At 52.6% G+C, this 21,620-nt stretch overlaps 1 protein-coding gene across 3 annotated transcripts in view; it reads right to left on the reverse strand.

Annotated features, from left to right (window-relative positions):
* Window positions 1–209: 209 nt before the first annotated feature.
* CENPN (centromere protein N) overlaps window positions 210–21,620 on the reverse strand; it is a 128,554-nt gene continuing 107,143 nt past the window's right edge. For 2 of the 3 annotated variants that reach the window (XM_075325849.1, XM_075325848.1), the window contains exons 10-11: window positions 20,408–20,525; window positions 210–1,542 (exon numbers count right to left, since the gene is read on the reverse strand). In XM_075325849.1, the coding sequence (XP_075181964.1) occupies window positions 1,430–1,542; window positions 20,408–20,525 (231 nt within the window). In that variant the 3' untranslated portion in view covers window positions 210–1,429. The remainder of the gene's footprint in view (window positions 1,543–20,407; window positions 20,526–21,620) is intronic. The other variant, XM_075325850.1, reaches the window with a different exon arrangement.

Below are 21,620 nucleotides of genomic sequence, written 5' to 3' on the forward strand. Positions count from 1 at the left end.
CAATTGGGGCAGTGTAGAGGGAGAAAAGAAGAGGGCCAAGGACTGAACCTTGAGGGACCCCAACAGTGAGAGGAAGAGGAGAAGATGTGGAGCCAGCAAATGATACACTGAATGAGCGGCCAGAAAGATAGGAAGAGAACCAGGAAAGAACATATATATAATGTGGATCGCACAAGTCCTTTACATTAATGTAACAAGTATGTGCAAAATAAAATAAAATACGATTTTTATTATAAATTAGTGAGCAAACTTTTTAAAAGGATTTTTTTTTTCACTCTCCAGGTTTGCCTAGAAGTTTTTTTACTTTGCCCGTTTCTCCTGACGCTGCTCGTCCCTCAAGGTCTTTTTTTGACAGCCTGCAGCCATGACATCTCAACTACAGCACATGACTGCTGCAGCCAATCAGTCAGCTCCACGGTGATGCTGATTTAGTCAGCACGAGCCCGTTTAGCCCTATGACTGGCTGCAGCGGTGACGTCACAACTACAGCACGTGACTGCTGCAACCAATCACTAGGCTCCGTGGTGATGCAGATGTAGTCAGCACAAGCCCGCTTAGCCCTATGACAGTCTGCAGCAGTGAGATCACAACTACAGCACATGACTACTGCAGCCAATCACTAGGCTCCACGGTGATGTAGATGTAGTCAGCACAAGCCTGCTTAGCCCTATGACTGGCTGCAGCAGTGACGTCACAACTACAGCATGTGACTGCTGCAGCCAATCACTAGGCTCCGCGGTGATGCAGATGTAGTCAGCACAAGCCCACTTAGCCCTATGACTGGCAGCAGCGGTCTTGTACTGTAGCGACACCATTGCAGCAGGTTGCATACCTCTGGCTGAGTAAAGCAAGGTTCGATATTTTTACATCTGGCAAGCCTGTAGAATAAAGGAAATAAAACATTTTAACCCTTTATCAAAAAAAAAAATCCAAAATGTTGTAGAAAATGAAAAATAAAATGTCCCAGGAAATAAAAACAGCAAATGAACAATATATTGTAAATTATACTAGTAATATAAAAAAATGCAAAAAATAAAAACAAAAAAAACCTTCCTGGGCTTTTTGTACATTTGAGACTTCTAACCTGTCAGGTAACAGCCACCATGGGGTCTCCAGTGGGTACAGCCTGGGCCTGTGTCTACTTCAAAATTCATCTGATGGGCCCCGAAAAACAAAAAAAAACCCCCACAAAAAAAAACCCCCACAAGAGGTTAGATTTAGCAGTCTGAGAATACCTCAAAATAAAATCTGCCTACAAAAGTAAAGGGGCTCACTAAAAAGAATAAATTATGTCATCAGCAATGTTCTCCAATTCCTCAAGGGCTAGAGGCAGGGATCGTGAAAGAAGGATTGCAGACGTCAGAGGCCGCACAATGCGGGTTTCTGCACTAGCCTGGAGTTTGTCGGGTGCTCAGACGTTGAACTGTCATTAGCGGACAGCTCGGTGGCTGGTTGATCGCTTCTTATCCAAGACCTTATATAAATTCCTTGCTTTTTCAGGGATACCGGATAGAAGGCTTGCAACGGGAACCTCCGATATACCTGTAAATTGAAATAATGTATAGAATATAATATATATATGAATGAAACAAAAGAGAGAGCACAAGAGAAAGAAAGGAAGAGCAAAAAAAAAGCAAAAGAAAAGAAGGGAATTTTGTTACTTACCGTAAATTCCTTTTCTTCTAGCTCCTATTGGGAGACCCAGACGATTGGGTGTATAGCACTGCCTCCGGAGGCCACACAAAGCAATTACACTAAAAAGTGTAAGGCCCCTCCCCTTCTGGCTATACACCCCCAGTGGGATCACTGGCTCACCAGTTTTAGTGCAAAAGCAAGAAGGAGGAAAGCCAATAACTGGTTTAAACAAATTCACTCCGAAGTAACGTCGGAGAACTGAAAACCGTTCAACATGAACAACATGTGTACCCGAAAAACAACCAAAAATCCCGAAGGACAACAGGGCGGGTGCTGGGTCTCCCAATAGGAGCTAGAAGAAAAGGAATTTACGGTAAGTAACAAAATTCCCTTCTTCTTCGGCGCTCCATTGGGAGACCCAGACGATTGGGACGTCCAAAAGCTGTCCCTGGGTGGGTAAAAAATACCTCATGTTAGAGCTGCAAGACAGCCCTCCCCTATAGGGAGGCAACTGCTGCCTGCAGGACTCTTCTACCTAGGCTGGCGTCCGCCGAAGCATAGGTATGCACCTGATAATGTTTGGTGAAAGTGTGCAGACTCGACCAGGTAGCTGCCTGGCACACCTGTTGAGCCGTAGCCTGGTGTCGCAATGCCCAGGACGCACCCACGGCTCTGGTAGAATGGGCCTTCAGCCCTGATGGAACCGGAAGCCCAGCAGAACGGTAGGCTTCAAGAATTGGTTCTTTGATCCATCGAGCCAGGGTGGCCTTAGAAGCCTGCGACCCTTTGCGCTTACCAGCGACAAGGACAAAGAGTGCATCCGAACGGCGCAAGGGCGCCGTGCGGGAAGAAGGGAATTTTGTTACTTACCGTAAATTCCTTTTCTTCTAGCTCCTATTGGGAGACCCAGACGATTGGGTGTATAGCTACTGCCTCCGGAGGCCACACAAAGCATTACACTAAAAAGTGTAAGGCCCCTCCCCTTCTGGCTATACACCCCCAGTGGGATCACTGGCTCACCAGTTTTAGTGCAAAAGCAAGAAGGAGGAAAGCCAATAACTGGTTTAAACAAATTCACTCCGAAGTAACATCGGAGAACTGAAAACCATTTAACATGAACAACATGTGTACCCGAAAACAACCAAAAATCCCGAAGGACAACAGGGCGGGTGCTGGGTCTCCCAATAGGAGCTAGAAGAAAAGGAATTTACGGTAAGTAACAAAATTCCCTTCTTCTTCGGCGCTCCATTGGGAGACCCAGACGATTGGGACGTCCAAAAGCTGTCCCTGGGTGGGTAAAGAAATACCTCATGTTAGAGCTGCAAGACAGCCTTTCCCTACGGGGAGGCAACTGCCGCCTGCAGGACTCTTCTACCTAGGCTGGCGTCCGCCGAAGCATAGGCATGCACCTGATAATGTTTGGTGAAAGTGTGCAGACTCGACCAGGTAGCTGCCTGGCACACCTGTTGAGCCGTAGCCTGGTGCCGTAATGCCCAGGACGCATCCACGGCTCTGGTAGAATGGGCCTTCAGCCCTGATGGAACCGGAAGCCCAGTAGAACGGTAGGCTTCAAGGATTGGTTCCTTGATCCATTGAGCCAGGGTGGATGTTGCAGCCTGCGATCCCTTGCGCTGACCAGTGACAAGGACAAAGAGTGCATCCGAGCGGCGCAGGAGCGCCGTGCGGGAATGTAGATTCTGGGTGCTCTACACCAGATCCAACAATGCAAAGCCATTACATATCGATGAAATGGATAAAAGGAAGGTAAGGAGATATCCTGATTGTGATAAAAAGGGAATACCACCTTAGGGAGAAACTCTGGGATCGGACGCAGCTCTACCTTATCTTGGTGAACACCAGGAAGGGAGCTTTGGATGACCGCGCTGCTAGTTCGGACACTCTCCGAAAAGACGTGACCGCTACCAGAAAGGCCACTTTCTGTGAAAGTCGAGAAGTGAAAACATCCCTCAGAGGCTCGAAGGGCGGCTCCTAGAGAGCAATTAATACCCTGTGCAGATCCCATGGGTCTGACGGCCTCTTGTACGGAGGGACAATGTGATAACCCCCCTGCAGGAACGTGCGTACCTGAGGAAGTCGTACTAGGCGCTTCTGAAAGAATACCGACAGCGCTGCGACTTGTCCTTTAAGGGAGCCGAGCGACAAACCTTTTCCCAATCCAGATGCAGGAAGGGGGGAAAAAGGAGACAATGCAAATGGCCAGGGAGACACTCCCTAAGCAGAGCACCAAGAGAAGAATAACTTCCACGTCTTGTGGTAGATTTTGGCAGACGTCGGCTTCCCAGCCCGTCTCATGGTGACAATGACGTCTTGAGATAATCCTGAAGACGCTAGGATCTCGGACTCGATGGCCGCACAGGCCGGATCAGGGCCGTAGAATTCAGTGGAAAGAACGGCCCTTGGGACAGTAAGTCTGGCCGGTCTGAGAGTGCCCACGGTTGGCCGACCGTGAGATGCCACAGATCCGGGACCACGACCTCCTCAGTCAGTCTGGGACGACGAGGATGGCGCGGCGGCAAGCGGAGCTGAGCTTGCGTAGCACTCTGGGCAACAGTGCCAGAGTAGAAAACACATAGGGTAGCTGGAACTGCGACCAACCCTGAACTAGGGCGCCTGCCGCCAGAGCTCTTTGCTCGTGAGACCGCGCCATGAAAATCGGGACCTTGTTGTTGTGCCGAGACGCCATTAGGTCGACGTCCGGCATCTCCCAGCGGCTACAGATTTCCTGACACCATACTGGGTGCAGAGGCCATTCCCCTGCATCCATGCCCAGGCGACTGAGGAAGTCTGCTTCCCAATTTTCTACGCCCGGGATGTGAACTGCGGATATGGTGGATGCTCTGTCCCCCACCCACATCAGAATCCGCCGGATTGCCTGGTAGGCTTGGCGATGCGTGTTCCGCCTTGGTGGGCGATGTCTGCCACCGCTGTGGAATTGTCCGACTGAATTCGGATCTGTTTTCCTTCCAGCCACTGCTGGAAGGCTTGCAGGGCAAGATGCCCTGCCCAGATTTCCAGAACATTGATCTGAAGGATGGACTCCTCTGAAGAGAGTCCTTGACCGTCTGAGAAGGGAAACGTTCCTTTCTAGGGACGTCGACTCCCCAACCCATTGGCAAAGCATGTCCCATTGAAGTGGACGCAGATGAACTGCGCGAAAGTGACTGCCTCTGCATGAGGCGTCTTAAGGGGTGTGACTGGCCTTGAAGGAGAGACTGCACCCCCGACTGTAGTGAACGCTGCTTGTCCAGCGGAAGCTTCACTATCGCTGAGGGAGTGTGAAACTCCGTGCCCAGATATGTCAGCGATTGGGTCGGTGCCCGATGTAACCTTGAAAAGTTGATGATCCACCCGAAACTCTGGAGAGTCTCCAGCGCCACGTTCAGGCTGTGTCGGCATGCCTCTTGAGAGGGTGCCTTGACAAGTGGATCGTCCAGTAAGGATCACAGAGTGACCCTGAGAGTGCAGGACTGCTCCCACTGCTGCCCTGAACTTGGTGAAAACCCGTAGGGCTATCGCCAGACCGAAAGGCAGGGCTACGCACTGAAGATGCTCGTCTTCAATAACGAAAACGTAGCAAACGCTGGTGCTCTGGAGCAATCGGCACGTGGAGAAAAGCATCCTGATGTCTATTGATGCTAGGAAAGCTCCTCGCGACATTGAGGCAATGACGGAGCGGAGGTTACATCCGGAACCGCCTGGCCTTCACGTGCTTGGTGAGCAGTTTTAGGTCCAGAACGGAACGGAAAGAGCCACCCCTTTTTTGGCACCCCAATCAGATTGGAGGAAAAAATTGTGTCTTGTTCCTGAAGAGGAACAGGGATTACCACTTCTTCTGCCTGCAGAAGAGCATCGGCTCGGTGGGGGGAGGGGGGGGGGGGAGTTCTGAAGAATCGAGTCGGAGGACGAGAACAGAGCTCTATCCTGTACACGTGAGACAAAATGTCTCTCACCCACCGGTCTGTGACCTGTGGCAGCTAAATGTCGCCAAGCGGGAGATTCTGCCACCAACCGCGGATGCGGAGAGAGAGAGCTGAAAGTCATGAGGAGACCGCCTTGGTAGCGGTTCCTCCTGCTGCCTTCCTTGGGCGTGATTGAGCCCGGCCGGAAACTGAGCCCCTCTGAGCCTTTTGAGTCCTTTTGGACGAGGACAATTGGGACCTGCCCGAGCCTGGGAAGGACCAACCTCGACTGTCCCTCCAGGACAGCATTACTAGGGTAAGTCGCAATGCAGACATTGCGAGGTTAAGGACACCACCTGCGGCACAGATGTACATGTGCTCAAGACCAGCTGCGCAAGCCCAGCTGAAATAGGATAGAGTGCCCATACGGCTGCGAATGCCGGAGCAACCGGCACACTGATAGCTTCACAGACAGATTTCAACCAGAGGTCCATCTGTCTGTCAATGGCATCTTTAAGTGAAGTCCCATCTCCACTGCAACTATGGATCTAGCCGCAAGCCTGGAGATTGGGGGATCCACCTTTGGACCCTGGGTCTAGCGCTTTACCACGTCAGGGGAAAGGGATAACGTGTATCCTTAAAACGTTTGGAGAAAACGCTTATCTGGTAAGCGTGGTGTTTCTGAACTGCTTCTCTGAAGTCAGCGTGGCCAGAAAAATACTCAATATACGCATGAGATACTGAAAAAAGGATTTCTCCTGCTGTAAAGCTGACTCCTCCACTGGGGGAGCTGAGGGAGCAATATCCAACCTTCCATTGATGGACGCTATAAGATCATTCACTATGGCGTCACCATCCGGTGTATCCGGATTGAGAGCGGTGTCAGGATCAGAGTCCTGAACAGCTACGTCTGCATCATCATACAGAGAGTACTGTGATGAAGTCGAGGGCCGTTCTTAGGGAGCTCGCTTAGGCCGCCTGGGACTGTCGTCCGTGTCTGGGATGCATGGGACCCTCCTGGAGCCATGATTTGTTTCGAAATCAGGGTGGCCAGGGGCATTGAATCAATATTGCCCAAGGTCTGTCTGGACTGCAAAGTCTGTAAGATGTTAGTCATAGTCACAGACAATATATCAGCGGAAACTGCAACTCCGTCCCTGTTCCTGGACAGGGATCACAGGTGGTTCTTTTGGCCACCTGTAGCAGAGACCCCGTTGAGTAATTGCACACACTGGGGGTCCTGGAACAGTTCTAGCCATCTAGGAGCATTAGCCAAGAATAGCGACCGTACAGTGCAATGTATAGCATACAAGCATGAAGTACAATAAACACTTCAGCACATGCAGTACAAGGAGCATAGAAAGCCTGTGCCTTGGCACCTTTGCTTTTCAGCTGCCGTTGTCTAGTTATTCAGGAGCATTAGCCAAGAAAAGCGACATACAGTGAATGTATAGCATACAAGCATGAAAATAACCACTGCAGCACATGCAATCCAAGCAGCATTGAAAGCTTGTGCCTTAGCACCCTTGCTTTTCTGCTGCTGTTGTCTAGTCATCAAGGAGCATTAGCCAAGAATAGCGACATGCAGTGAATGTACAAGCATGAAAATAAACTCTGCATACATGCAATCCAAGCAGCATTGAAAGCTTGTGCCTTAGCACCATTGCTGTTTGCTGCCGCTGTCTAGCCATCTAGGCGGGTAGACAGCCAAGAATAGCCCTTACAGTGCAATGTAAATACAAGCATAAAGGACACATGACACTGCAGCACATGCAAGACAAGCAGCATATAGAGTCTGTGCTTTAGCACCCCTGATCTTTTGCTGCTGTTTCTAGGTCTGCTGAATAGCGACCGTACAAAAGTACAACAGGACACTTCGGCATTAGTGGGTCAGCACTTTAGTTGCCGCTTACCGCCCGCACAAAAGCGGGTGTGTGGCGCCGGAATCCTGTGATGTAGCTCAGCGCTTGTCTCCGTTTTCCCGCTCTGCGTGCCGGAATGGCTGCCGGCGTCCAGAGGAGAGGGGCGGGCCGAGGGCGTGCCCGAGACAAGAGCGGGAACCCGGCGCCCACTGTGTCTAGTGAAGGGGGCTGGAGAATGCAAATAAGACTCAAGCCCTCGGCGCTGCTATAGAACAGCGTCTCTCCCTTTCCCTGAGTGACAGGGTGGGGGCGGGAACGAAGCGGCGCTAGGCCGCAAAAGCCGGGGACTAAAGTTAGAAGCGCCGCCGCCGTAAAAGCGCGGTCGGCGCGTCCCCGGCGCACTACAAGTCGCAGCTGCGCCGCCGCTCCAGGGGCGGTCGGCGCGGCGGTCCCCACACGTAAAGTCCCCCAGTAATCTGCAGGGATTATAAGCCCAGCGCACAGCGCTACAGTCCCCGGCGCACTAGCACACCCAGCAAGCCCGGAGTGTGCGTGGCCTGCCATACGGGGACACAGAGTACCTGAAAGTTGCAGGGCCTTGTCCCTGAACGGTACTCCCGCTCCACATCCAGCAGGTTCTATGGGTCTGTGGATGGAGCCCGGCCTCAGGGCTTGGTGGCCGGAAAGATCCCACTTCCTCAGAGCCCCTCAGGGGGATGGGGAAGGAAAACAGCATGTGGGCTCCAGCCTCCGTACCAGCAATAGGTACCTCAACCTTACAAACCGCAAGTGGGGTGAGAAGGGAGCATGCTGGGGGCCCTAGTATGGGCCCTCTTTTCTTCCATCCGATATAGTCAGCAGCTACTGCTGACTAAACAGTGGAGCTTATGCATGGATGTGTGCCTCCTTCGCACAAAGCTTGAAAACTGGTGAGCCAGTGATCCCACTGGGGGTGTATAGCCAGAAGGGGAGGGGCCTTACACTTTTTAGTGTAATGCTTTGTGTGGCCTCCGGAGGCAGTAGCTATACACCCAATCGTCTGGGTCTCCCAATGGAGCGCCGAAGAAATGTAGATTCTGAGTGCTCTCACCAGATCTAACAAATGTAAATCCTTCTCATACCGATGAACTGCATGAGGACAAAACGAAGGCAAAGAGATATCCTGATTAAGATGAAAAGAGGATACCACCTTCGGGAGAAACTCCTGAATGGGGCGCAGCACTACCTTGTCCTGGTGGAAGACCAGGAAGGGAGCCTTGGATGATAGCGCTGCCAGCTCAGACACTCTCCGAAGAGATGTGATCGCTACCAGAAAAGCCACTTTCTGTGATAGTCTAGAAAGTGAAACCTCCCTCAGAGGCTCGAAGGGCGGCTTCTGGAGGGCAACCAGTACCCTGTTCAGATCCCATGGATCTAACGGCCGCTTGTACGGGGGTACGATATGGCAAACCCCCTGTAGGAACGTGCGCACCTTAGGAAGGCGTGCCAAACGCCTCTGAAAAAAGACGGATAGCGCCGAGACCTGACCTTTAAGGGAGCCGAGCGACAAACCTTTTTCTAACCCAGATTGCAGGAAAGAAAGAAAGGTAGGCAATGCAAATGGCCAGGGAGACACTCCCTGAGCAGAGCACCAGGATAAGAATATCCTCCACGTTCTGTGGTAGATCTTAGCGGACGTGGGCTTCCTAGCCTGTCTCATGGTGGCAACGACCCCTTGGGATAATCCTGAAGACGCTAGGATCCAGGACTCAATGGCCACACAGTCAGGTTCAGGGCCGCAGAATTCCGATGGAAAAACGGCCCTTGGGACAGTAAGTCTGGTCGGTCTGGTAGTGCCCACGGTTGGCCGACCGTGAGCTGCCACAGATCCGGATACCACGCCCTCCTCGGCCAGTCTGGGGCGACGAGTATGACGCGGCTGCAATCGGATCTGATCTTGCGTAGCACTCTGGGCAAGAGTGCCAGAGGTGGAAACACATAAGGGAGCCGGAACTGCGACCAATCTTGCACTAGGGCGTCTGCCGCCAGCGCTCTTTGATCGCGAGACCGTGCCATGAAGGTTGGGACCTTGTTGTTGTGCCGGGACGCCATGAGGTCGACGTCCGGCCTTCCCCATCGGCGACAGATTTCCTGAAACACGTCTGGGTGAAGGGACCATTCCCCTGCGTCCATGCCCTGGCGACTGAGGAAGTCTGCTTCCCAGTTTTCTACGCCGGGGATGTGAACTGCGGATATGGTGGAGGCCGTGGCTTCCACCCACATCAGAATCCGCCGGACTTCCTGGAAGGCTTGCCGACTGCGTGTCCCCCCTTGGTGGTTGATGTATGCCACCGCTGTGGAGTTGTCCGACTGAATTCGGATCTGCCTCCCTTCCAGCCACTGCTGGAAGGCTAGTAGGGCAAGATACACTGCTCTGATTTCCAGAACATTGATCTGAAGGGTGGACTCCTGCTGAGTCCACGTACCCTGAGCCCTGTGGTGGAGAAAAACTGCTCCCCACCCTGACAGACTCGCGTCTGTCGTGACCACCGCCCAAGACGGTGGTAGTAAGGATCTTCCCTGTGATAATGAGGTGGGAAGAAGCCACCACTGCAGAGAGTCCTTGGCCGTCTGGGAAAGGGAGACTTTCCTGTCCAGGGATTTTGACTTCCCGTCCCATTGGCGGAGAATGTCCCATTGAAGTGGGCGCAGATGAAACTGCGCAAACGGAACCGCCTCCATTGCCGCCACCATCTTCCCGAGGAAGTGCATGAGGCGTCTTAAGGAGTGCGACTGACTTTGAAGGAGAGCCTGCACCCCAGTCTGTAGAGACCGCTGCTTGTCCAGCGGAAGCTTCACTATCGCTGAGAGAGTATGAAACTCCATGCCAAGATACGTTAGTGATTGGGTCGGTGACAGATTTGACTTTGAGAAGTTGATGATCCACCCGAACGTCTGGAGAGTCTCCAGTGCAACAGTCAAGCTGAGTTGGCATGCCTCTTGAGAGGGTGCCTTGACCAGTAGATCGTCCAAGTAAGGGATCACAGAGTGTCCCTGAGAGTGCAAGACTGCTACCACTGCCGCCATGATCTTGGTGAACACCCGTGGGGCTGTCGCCAGACCAAATGGCAGAGCTACGAACTGAAGATGGTCGTCTCCTATCACGAAGCGGAGAAAGCGTTGGTGCTCTGTAGCAATCGGCACGTGGAGATAAGCATCCTTGATGTCTATTGATGCTAGGAAATCTCCTTGAGACATTGAGGCAATGACTGAGCGGAGGGATTCCATCCGGAACCGCCTGGCGTTCACATGCTTGTTGAGCAGTTTTAGGTCCAGAACAGGACGGAATGAGCCGTCCTTTTTTGGCACCACAAAGAGATTGGAGTAAAAACCTTGACCTCGTTCCTGAAGAGGAACAGGGACCACCACTCCTTCTGCTCTTAGAGAATTCACCGCCTGCAGAAGGGCATCTGCTCGGTCGGGATGTGGGGAAGTTCTGAAGAACCGAGGCGGAGGACGAGAACTGAACTCTATCCTGTACCCGTGAGACAAAATGTCTGTTACCCACCGGTCTTTGACCTGTGGAGGTTTGCTTGATCTGGGCTGGGGTAAGGAGGAGTCCTTACCTTTGGACTGTTTAATGATTTCCGCCAATTGCTCACCAAACAGTCTGTCTCCAGATAATGGCAAGCTGGTTAAACATTTTTTAGAAGCAGAATCTGCTTTCCATTCCTTTAACCACCAGGCTCTGCGCAAAACTACAGAGTTGGCGGATGCCATTGAGGTACGGCTCGTAGAGTCCAGTACCGCATTGATAGCGTAGGTCGCAAACGCAGACATTTGCGTAGTTAGGGACGCCACTTGCGGCACTGCTGGACGTATGAGAGAGTCCACCTGTGCCAGACCAGCTGAAATAGCTTGGAGCGCCCACACGGCCGCGAATGCTGGAGCAAACGACGCGCCGATAGCTTCATAGACAGATTTCAACCAAAGGTCCATCTGTCTGTCATTGGCATCTTTAAGTGAAGCCCCATCCTCCACTGCAACTATGGATCTAGCTGCAAGCCTGGATATTGGAGGGTCCACTTTTGGACACTGGGTCCAGCGTTTGACCACGTCAGGGGGAAAAGGATAACGTGTATCCTTAAGGCGTTTAGAAAAACGCTTGTCCGGATAAGTATTGTGTTTCTGGATGGATTCTCTGAAGTCAGAGTGGTCCAGAAAAGTACTCAATTTACGCTTGGGATACAGGAAATGGAATTTCTCCTGCTGTGCAGCTGCCTCCTCTGCAGAAGGGGCTGGGGGAGAAATATCCAACAGCCTATTGATGGCCGCTATAAGGTCATTTACCATGGCGTCACCATCTGGCGTATCCAAATTGAGTGCGGCGTCAGGACAAGACTCCTGATCACCCACCTCTGAGCCATCATATAGAGACCCTTCTCGCTGAGACCCTGATCCGCGTGATGACGTGGAGGGTCTCTCCCAGCGAGCTCGCTTAGGCGGACTGGGACTGTCATCGGAGTCAGAGCCCTCAGCCTGTGATGCCTGGGACCCCCTTGAATTACGGATTAATTCCAGCTGAGGGGGGCCGGGGAACATAGACACAGCGGTGTCCATGGTCTGAGCAACTGGCCTGGACTGCAAGGTCTCCAGGATTTTTGTCATAGTCACAGACATTTTATCAGCAAAGACTGCAAATTCTGTCCCCGTCACCGGGGTAGGGTTCACAGGCGTCTCTGCCTGGGCTACCACCACAATAGGCTCTGGCTGACGAAGTGCCACTGGGACTGAACATTGCACACAATGAGAGTCGTTGGAGCCTGCTGGTAGATTAGCCCCACATGCTGTACAAGCAGTGTATACAGCCCGTGCCTTGGCACCCTTGCGTTTTGCGGATGACATGCTGTTGTCTCCTGAAAGCAATATAGGGTGTACAGCCAAGAAGCGACCTTACAGTGCAGTACACAAATATAACACTGTGGCACTAGTGGGGCCGCACGTATGTGCTGCTTACCGCCCGCTTAGCGCGGGTGTGTGGTCGCCAGAAACCCCTAGCCTGGGTCCCTCAGAGCCTGCGTTCGTTCTCCAGCCAGACTGCATGTGTATAATGGCTGCCGGCGTCCTGGGGAGCTGCAAGCCTGGGGGCGGGCCTAGGGCGTGCACAGAGAAAAAGCGCGAAGCCTGTGTCCTACTGTGCTCAGTGAGAGGGCTGGAGCATGTAAATCGTGCTCCAGCCCTCGGCGCTGCCGATTGAACAACGTCTCTCCCCTACCCTGATTGACAGGGTGGGGGGCGTTAACGAAGCGGAGCTAGGCCGCAGAAAAACCGGGGACTAAAGTTAGAAGCGCCGCCGCCGTAAAAGCGCGGTCGGCGCGTCCCCGGCGCACTACAAGTCGCAGCTGCGCCGCCGCTCCAGGGGCAGTCGGCGCGGCGATCCACACACATAAAGTCCCCCAGTAATCTGCGGGGACTATAAGCCCAGCGCACAGCGCTACAGTCCCCGGCGCACTAGCACACCCAGCAAGCCTGGGGTGTGCGTGGCCTGCCATACGGGGACACAGAGTACCTGAAAGTTGCAGGGCCTTGTCCCTGAACGGCACTCCCGCTCCACATCCAGCAGGTTCTATGGGTCTGTGGATGGAGCCCGGCCTCAGGGCTTGGTGGCCGGTAAGATCCCACTTCCTCAGAGCCCCCCAGGGGGATGGGGAAGGAAAACAGCATGTGGGCTCCAGCCTCCGTACCCGCAATGGGTACCTCAACCTTACAAACCACAAGTGGGGTAAGAAGGGAGCATGCTGGGGGCCCCATATGGGCCCTCTTTTCTTCCATCCGATATAGTCAGCAGCTACTGCTGACTAAACAGTGGAGCTATGCGTGGATGTCTGACCTCCTTCGCACAAAGCAGAAAACTGGTGAGCCAGTGATCCCACTGGGGGTGTATAGCCAGAAGGGGAGGGGCCTTACACTTTTTAGTGTAATTGCTTTGTGTGGCCTCCGGAGGCAGTGCTATACACCCAATCGTCTGGGTCTCCCAATGGAGCGCCGAAGAAAAAGAGCAAAAGAGCAAAAGAGAGAGCGCAAAAGAGAGCGCAAAAGAGCGAGCAAAAGAGAGCGCAAAAGAAAGAGCAAAAGAAAGAGAGCAAAAGAAAGAGAGCAAAAGAAAGAGCAAAAGAAAGAGAGCAAAAGAAAGAGAGCAAAAGAAAGAGAGCAAAAGAAAGAGAGCAAAAGAATGAGAGCAAAAGAAAGAGCAAAAGAAAGAGCAAAAGAAATAGGAGAGCGAGTGAGTGAAAGAAGGGAATTTTGTTACTTACCGTAAATTCCTTTTCTTCTAGCTCTTATTGGGAGACCCAGACGATTGGGGTATAGCTACTGCCCTCTGGAGGCCACACAAAGCACTACATTAAAAGTGCAAGGCCCCTCCCCCTCTGGCTATACCCCCCCCGTGGTATCACGGGTTCTCCAGTTTTAGTGCCAAAGCAAGAAGGAGGAAGCCAATAACTGGTTTAAACAAATTAACTCCGAATAACATCGGAGAACTGAAAAACCGTTCAACATGAACAACATGTGTACCCGCAAACAACAAAAAAAAACATCCCGAAGGACAACAGGGCGGGTGCTGGGTCTCCCAATAAGAGCTAGAAGAAAAGGAATTTACGGTAAGTAACAAAATTCCCTTCTTCTTCAGCGCTCTATTGGGAGACCCAGACGATTGGGACGTCCAAAAGCTGTCCCTGGGTGGGTAAAGAAATACCTCATGTTAGAGCTGCAAAACAGCCCTCCCCTACGGGGGTGTCACTGCCGCCTGCAGGACTCTTCTACCTAAGCTGGCATCCGCCGAAGCATAGGTATGCACCTGATAATGCTTGGTGAAAGTGTGCAGACTGGACCAGGTAGCTGCCTGGCACACCTGTTGAGCCGAAGCCTGGTGACGTAATGCCCAGGACGCACCCACGGCTCTGGTTGAGTGGGCTTTTAGCCCTGAAGGAACCGGAAGCCCCGCAGAACGGTAGGCCTCTAGAATTGGTTCTTTGATCCATCGAGCCAGGGTGGCTTTAGAAGCCTGCAACCCCTTGCGCGGACCAGCGACAAGGACAAAAAGCGCATCGGCACGGCGCATGGGCGCCGTGCGGGAAATGTAGATTCTGAGTGCTCTCACCAGATCTAGCAAACGTAAGTCCTTTTCATACCGGTGAACCGGATGAGGACAAAACGAAGGCAAGGATATATCCTGATTAAGATGAAAAGAGGATACGACCTTAGGGAGAAACTCCGGAATAGGGCGCAGCACTACCTTGTCCTGGTGGAACACCAGGAAGGGAGCCTTGGATGACAGAGCTGCCAGCTCAGACACTCGCCGAAGCGATGTGATCGCAACAAGAAACGCCACTTTCTGTGACAGCCGAGAAAAGGAAACTTCCTTCAGAGGCTCGAAGGGCGGCTTCTGGAGAGCAACTAGTACCCTGTTCAGATCCCATGGATCTAACGGCCGCTTGTACGGGGGCACAATATGACAGACCCCCTGCAGGAACGTGCGCACCTTAGAAAGACGTGCTAGACGCTTCTGAAAAAACACGGATAGTGCCGAAACTTGCCCTTTAAGGGAGCTGAGCGACAAGCCCTTTTCTAACCCCGATTGCAGGAAGGAAAGAAACTTGGGCAATGCAAATGGCCAGGGAGACACTCCCTGAGCAGAGCACCAGGATAAGAAAATCTTCCACGTTCTGTGGTAGATCTTAGCCGAATTCGACTTTCTAGCTTGTCTCATTGTGGCAACGACTCCTTGAGATAATCCTGCAGATGCTAGGATCCAGGACTCAATGGCCACACAGTCAGGTTCAGGGCCGCAGAATTCTGATGGAAAAACGGCCCTTGGGACAGTAAGTCTGGTCGGTCTGGCAGTGACCACGGTCGACCGATCGTGAGATGCCACAGATCCGGATACCACGACCTCCTCGGCCAGTCTGGAGCGACGAGTATGATGCGGCTGCACTCGGATCTGATCTTGCGTAGCACTCTGGGCAAGAGCGCCAGAGGCGGAAACACGTATGGGAGCTGAAACTGCGACCAATCTTGAACCAAGGCGTCTGCCGCCAGAGCTCTTTGATCGCGCGACCTCGCCATGAATGCCGGGACCTTGTTGTTGTGCCGGGATGCCATTAGGTCGATGTCCGGCACTCCCCAGCGGCGACAGATTTCCTGAAACACGTCCGGGTGAAGGGACCATTCCCCTGCGTCCATGCCCTGGCGACTGAGGAAGTCTGCTTCCCAGTTTTCTACGCCTGGGATGTGAACCGCGGATATGGTGGATGCTCTGTCCTCCACCCACATTAGAATGCGCCGGACTTCTTGGAAGGCTTGCCGACTGCGCGTCCCTCCTTGGTGGTTGATGTATGCCACCGCTGTGGAGTTGTCCGATTGGATTCGGATCTGCTTTCCTTCCAGCCACTGTTGGAAGGCCAGTAGAGCAAGATACACTGCTCTGATCTCCAGAACATTGATCTGAAGGGTGGACTCCTGCGGAGTCCACGTCCCCTGAGCCCTGTGGTGGAGAAATACTGCTCCCCACCCTGACAGACTCGCATCTGTCGTGACTACTGCCCAGGATGGGGGCAGGAAGGATCTTCCCTGAGACAATGAGGTGGGAAGGAGCCACCATTGTAGGGAGTCCTTGGCCGTCTGGGAAAGCGAGACTTTCCTGTCCAGGGACGTTGACTTCCCGTCCCATTGGCGGAGAATGTCCCATTGAAGTGGGCGCAGATGAAACTGCGCAAAGGGAACTGCTTCCATGGCTGCCACCATCTTCCCTAGGAAATGCATGAGGCGCCGCAAGGGATGCAACTGGCCCTGCAGAAGAGATTGCACCCCTGTCTGTAGTGACCGCTGCTTGTTCAGCGGAAGCTTCACTATCGCTGCTAGAGTATGAAACTCCATGCCAAGATACGTTAGTGATTGAGTCGGTGATAAGATCGACTTTGGAAAGTTGATGATCCATCCGAAAGACTGTAGGGTCTCCAGCGTAGCATTCAGGCTGTGCTGACATGCCTCTTGAGAGGGAGCTTTGACCAATAAATCGTCTAGGTAAGGGATCACCGAGTGTCCCTGAGAGTGCAAGACTGCTACCACCGCCGCCATGACCTTGGTGAAGACCCGTGGGGCTGTTGCCAGACCAAATGGCAGAGCTACGAACTGAAAATGGTCGTCTCCTATCACAAAACGTAGAAAACGTTGATGTTCTGTAGCAATTGGCACGTGGAGATAAGCATCTTTGATGTCTATTGAGGCAAGGAAGTCTCCTCTGGACATTGAGGCAATGACAGAACGCAGGGTTTCCATCCGGAACTTCCTGGCGTGCACATGTTTGTTGAGCCGTTTTAGGTCCAGAACAGGACGGAACGAGCCGTCCTTTTTTGGAACCACAAAGAGATTGGAGTAAAACCCTTGCCCTTGTTCCTGAGGAGGGACTGGGATCACCACTCCTTCCGCTCTTAGGGAGCCCACCGCCTGCAGCAGAGCATCTGCTCGGTCTGGATGTGGGGAGGTTCTGAAGAACCGAGCTGGAGGACGAGAATTGAACTCGATTCTGTACCCGCGAGACAAAATGTCCGTCACCCACCGGTCTTTGACCTGTGACATCCAAATGCCGGAAAAGCGGGAGAGCCTGCCCCCGACCGGCGATGCGGAGGGAGGGGGCTGGAAGTCATGAGGTAGCCGCTTTGGAAGCGGTACCTCCATTTGCTTTCTTGGGGCGCGTGTGAGCCCGCCACGAATCTGAGTTTCTTTGCGTCCTCTGAGTCCCTTTGGACGAGGTAAATGGTGTCTTGCCCGAACCTCGAAAGGACTGAAACCTCTGCTGCCACTTTTTCTGCTGAGGTTTGGTTGTTCTGGGTTGTGGTAAAGAGGAGTCTTTACCCTTAGACTGCTTAATGATATCAGCCAATGGCTCGCCAAACAGTCTATCTCTAGATAAAGGCAAACTGGTTAAACATTTTTTGGAACCAGCATCTGCTTTCCAGTCCTTTAACCACAAGGCTCTGCGCAAAACTACCGAATTGGCGGACGCCATTGAGGTGCGACTGGTAGATTCTAGGACCGCATTGATAGCGTAAGACGCAAACGCCGACATCTGCGTGGTAAGGTGCGCCACTTGCGGCACTGCTGGATGTATGATAGCATCCACTTTTGCTAAGCCAGCTGAAATAGCCTGGAGTGCCCATACGGCTGCGAATGCCGGAGCAAACGACGCGCCGATAGCTTCATAGACAGATTTTAACCAAAGGTCCATCTGTCTGTCATTGGCATCTTTAAGTGAAGCGCCATCCTCCACTGCAACTATGGACCTAGCTGCGAGTTTGGAAATCGGGGGGTCTACCTTTGGACACTGTGTCCAGCGCTTGACCACCTCAGGGGGGAAAGGGAAACGCGTATCTTTAGATCGTTTAGAGAAACGCCTTTCTGGGTGAGCGTCGTGCTTCTGGATTGATTCTCTGAAGTCAGCGTGATCCAACAAAGCACTCAATTTACGCTTGGGATAAAGGAAACGAAACTTCTCCTGCTCCGCAGCCGCCTCTTCTGCTGAAGGGGCTGGGGGAGAAATATCCAACAGCCTATTGATGGCTGAGATAAGGTCGTTTACCATGGCATCCCCATCAGGGGTATCCAGGTTGAGAGGGGTTCCAGGAATGGATTCCTGATCACTCTCATCAGACACATCACAGGGAGACTGATTGCGCTGAGACCCTGAGCAGTGTGATGACGTCGAGGGTCTTTCCCAGCGAGCTCGCTTAGGGTGGCTGGGGCTATCATCTGAGTCATAATCCTCGGCCTGTGAAGCCGGGGACCCCCCTGTGGGCTGGATTAATTCCAAGTGAGGGGGACCTGAGGACAGAGGCCTCGCCGTGCCCAAAGACTGAGCCCCATGCATAGATTGCAAGGTTTCAAGGATTTTTGCCATAGAGACAGACATATTATCAGCAAAAACTGCAAAGTCTGTCCCTGTCACCGGGGCAGGACTTACAGGCGTCTCAGCCTGGGTCACTCTCCCTCCTGACTCCGGCTGGCGAAGCAGCACCGGGTCGGAGCATTGCACACAATGGGGGTCATCGGAGCCTGCTGGTAGATTAGCCCCACATGCAGCACCCGCAGTATACACAGCCCTAGTCTTGGCAGCCTTGCGTTTTGAGGATGGCATGTTGTTGCTTCCACAGAGTGATCTGGGAGATGCAGCCAGAAGCGACCTCACAGTGCAAGAAATACAATATCTCTATATCCTACACAGTACACCGATACACCGTGAGGCACTAGAGGGACCAGCACAGAAAAATCGCTTACCGCCCGCTTAAAAAGCGGGTGTGTGGTCGCCAGATAGCCCCTAGTCCAGGTCTCCCAGAGCCTTGCGTCCTTCCTCCAGCCAGACTGCATGTAATGGCTGCCGGCGTCCTGAGAGAGAAGGGGGGCGGGCCCTGGGCGTTCCTGGCTAAGAGCGGGAAGCCTGCTTCCCTCTGTGCCTAGTGTGAGGGCTGGAGCATGTAAATCAGGCTCCAGCCCTCGTCGCTGCTAGCGAACAGCGTCTCTCCCCTACCCTGAATGACAGGGTGGGGGCGGGAACGAATCGGAGCTGCCGGCGTCCTAGGCCCAAAAAGCCGGGGACTCAATTTATAACCGCCGCCGCCGTAAAAGCGCGGACGGCGGATCCCCGGCGCACCACAAGTCACAGCAGCGCCGCCCGGTCCAGAGGGGGTCGGCGCTGCGTTCCCATACACAAACAATCCCCCAGTAATCTGTAGGGACACTAACTCCAACGTTGCGGTCCCCGGCGCACTACAACACCCAGCCAGCCCGGAGTGTGTCTGTGCCTGCCGGGGACACAGAGTACCTGTATGATGCAGGGCCTGTCCCTGATCGTACTCCTGCTCCGTCTCCATCAGGTTCTAATGGGTCTGTGGATGGAGCCCGGCGTCAGAGCTGAGAGGCCGGCAGGATCCCACTTCCACAGAGCCCTACCAGGGGATGTGGAAGGAAAACAGCATGTCAGGCTCCAGCCCTGTACCAGCAATAGGTACCTCAACCTTACAACACCATCCAGGGGTGAGAAGGGAGCATGCTGGGGACACTATATGTGTCCTCTTTTCTTCCATCCGAAATAGTCAGCAGCTACTGCTGACTAAAATCTGTGGAGCTATGCATGGAATGTCTGACCTCCTTCGCACACAAAGCTAAAACTGGAGAACCCGTGATACCACGGGGGGGGGTATAGCCAGAGGGGGAGGGGCCTTGCACTTTTAATGTAGTGCTTTGTGTGGCCTCCAGAGGGCAGTAGCTATACCCCAATCGTCTGGGTCTCCCAATAGAGCGCTGAAGAAGAAGAGAGAGAGCGCAAAAGAGAGAGAGCGCAAAAGAGAGCGCAAAAGAGAGCGCAAAAGAGAGCGCAAAAGAGAGCGCAAAAGAGAGCGCAAAAGAGAGAGCAAAAGAGAGCAAAAGAGCGCGCAAAAGAGAGCAAAAGAGAGAGCAAAAGAGCGCAAAAGAGAGAGCAAAAGAAAGAGCAAAAGAAAGAGCAAAAGAAAGAGCAAAAGAAATAGGAGAGCGAGCGAGTGAAAGAAAGAGGAGAGCGAGCGAGTGAAAGAAAGAGGAGAGCGAGCGAGTGAAAGAGGAGAGTGAGCGAGCAAAAGAGGAAAATGAGCGAGGGAAAGACAAGAGCGAGTGAGCGTAAGAAAAAGAAGAGCGAGTGAGCGAAAGAAAGAGAAGGGCGAGTGAGTGAAAGAGAGAGCGAGCAAGCGAGCGAGCGTGCAAGCGAAAGAGAGTGAGCGTAAGAAAGAGGAGAGCAAGCGAAAGAAAGAGAGCGAGAGAGAAAGCCAGAGCAAAAAAGAGAGAGAGAGAGAGAGAGAGAGAGAGAGAGAGAGAAAGCCAGAGCAAAAAAGAGAGAGAAAGAGAGAGAGAAAGCCAGAGCAAAAAAGAGAATAAACAAAAAAACCAAACCACTTGTTAGGTCATCAGGTATTTTCTCCATGTTACCTGCATGTGCCAGGGACCTGAAGGACTCGAGAAGATGAGTGCTGGAGAACTTCACCGTGCATCGGAAGGGTGCGATTTCATCAGCAATACCTGCCTTCCCATTGAAAGCAGTTCCCAGCTGTTTCATAATGGAATAATAGACAAAAAAAAAAAAGGGATGACGATGCTGGGAAAGAGAAATCAGATAGTACAGAATGCAGTTTTTTTTTTCCGGATAGGTCCAAGGACCCGTAGAAGCATCGGCACAATCGGTGCAGAACGGCCGTAGTCTGTGTGCACGCAATCCCAGCACCCTCCCCCTGTGCCTGAATAAATGTAACATCTGAAATTTCTGTGAACCGGTGAGTGCTTTCTTTTTCCTTGATATTTTTGGATTATTACGACTCCGCAGCTTTGAAGTAGCAAATCCAAGCTCAGGCTCATGCTAAATACCTAAACAGGTGAAAGAAAATAGTGGACTACCCATTTGCCTTTCAGAATTTGTATGTTCGTCTAAAAACAACAAATAGTGCCCAGTGTTCTCTCTCACTTGGTGGAGTTTTTTGTTTAGTGCCTAGGGGGATGTCTCGGTCACAGATACGCACTTTTCTTTAGGGTGTAGCCCATCTGGTTCCCCGCTATCATCAGCCCCTGGATCCATGGAACCTTTATCTGGTTTTAAGAGTCCTCCAGCAACTGCCTTTTGAACCACTGTGAGACGTCTCGCTTCCTTACTTTCCTGGAAAGTTGCGTTTTTAGTGGTTATCACGTCGGTGAGGCGAGTTTCGGAATTGGCGGCTCTTTCATGCCTGGTCCCCCATCTGGTTTTTTACCAGGACAAGGTGGTTCTTCGGACCTCAGTCTTTCCTCCCAAAGGTGGTTTCTCCCTTTCAGCTTAATGAAATCGTCCTGCCTTCTTTCTGCCCGGCTACGGTTCATTCATTTGAGAAGTCTCTGCATAACCTGGATCTTGTCAGGGCTCTGAGGATCTATATCTCTCGGACCGCGCCTTTTCACATATCAGAAGCGCTCTTCGTTCTTCATGAAGGGCACAAGAAGGGTGCCTCAGCCTCGAAATCCACGATTGGTTGTTGGATTAGCTCAGCTATCCAAGAGACGTACAGGGTCAGAGGGGCCACCTTCCCGGGAGGGGTGAAGGCTCATCCCACCCGAGTGGTGGGAGCTTCTTGGGCTGTTCGCCATCAAGCTTTGGTGGCTCAACTTTCCAAAGCCG

This window comes from Anomaloglossus baeobatrachus, chromosome 10 (genome assembly GCF_048569485.1).
Source record: "Anomaloglossus baeobatrachus isolate aAnoBae1 chromosome 10, aAnoBae1.hap1, whole genome shotgun sequence".
In the NCBI taxonomy this organism is placed as follows: Eukaryota; Metazoa; Chordata; class Amphibia; order Anura; family Aromobatidae; genus Anomaloglossus; species Anomaloglossus baeobatrachus.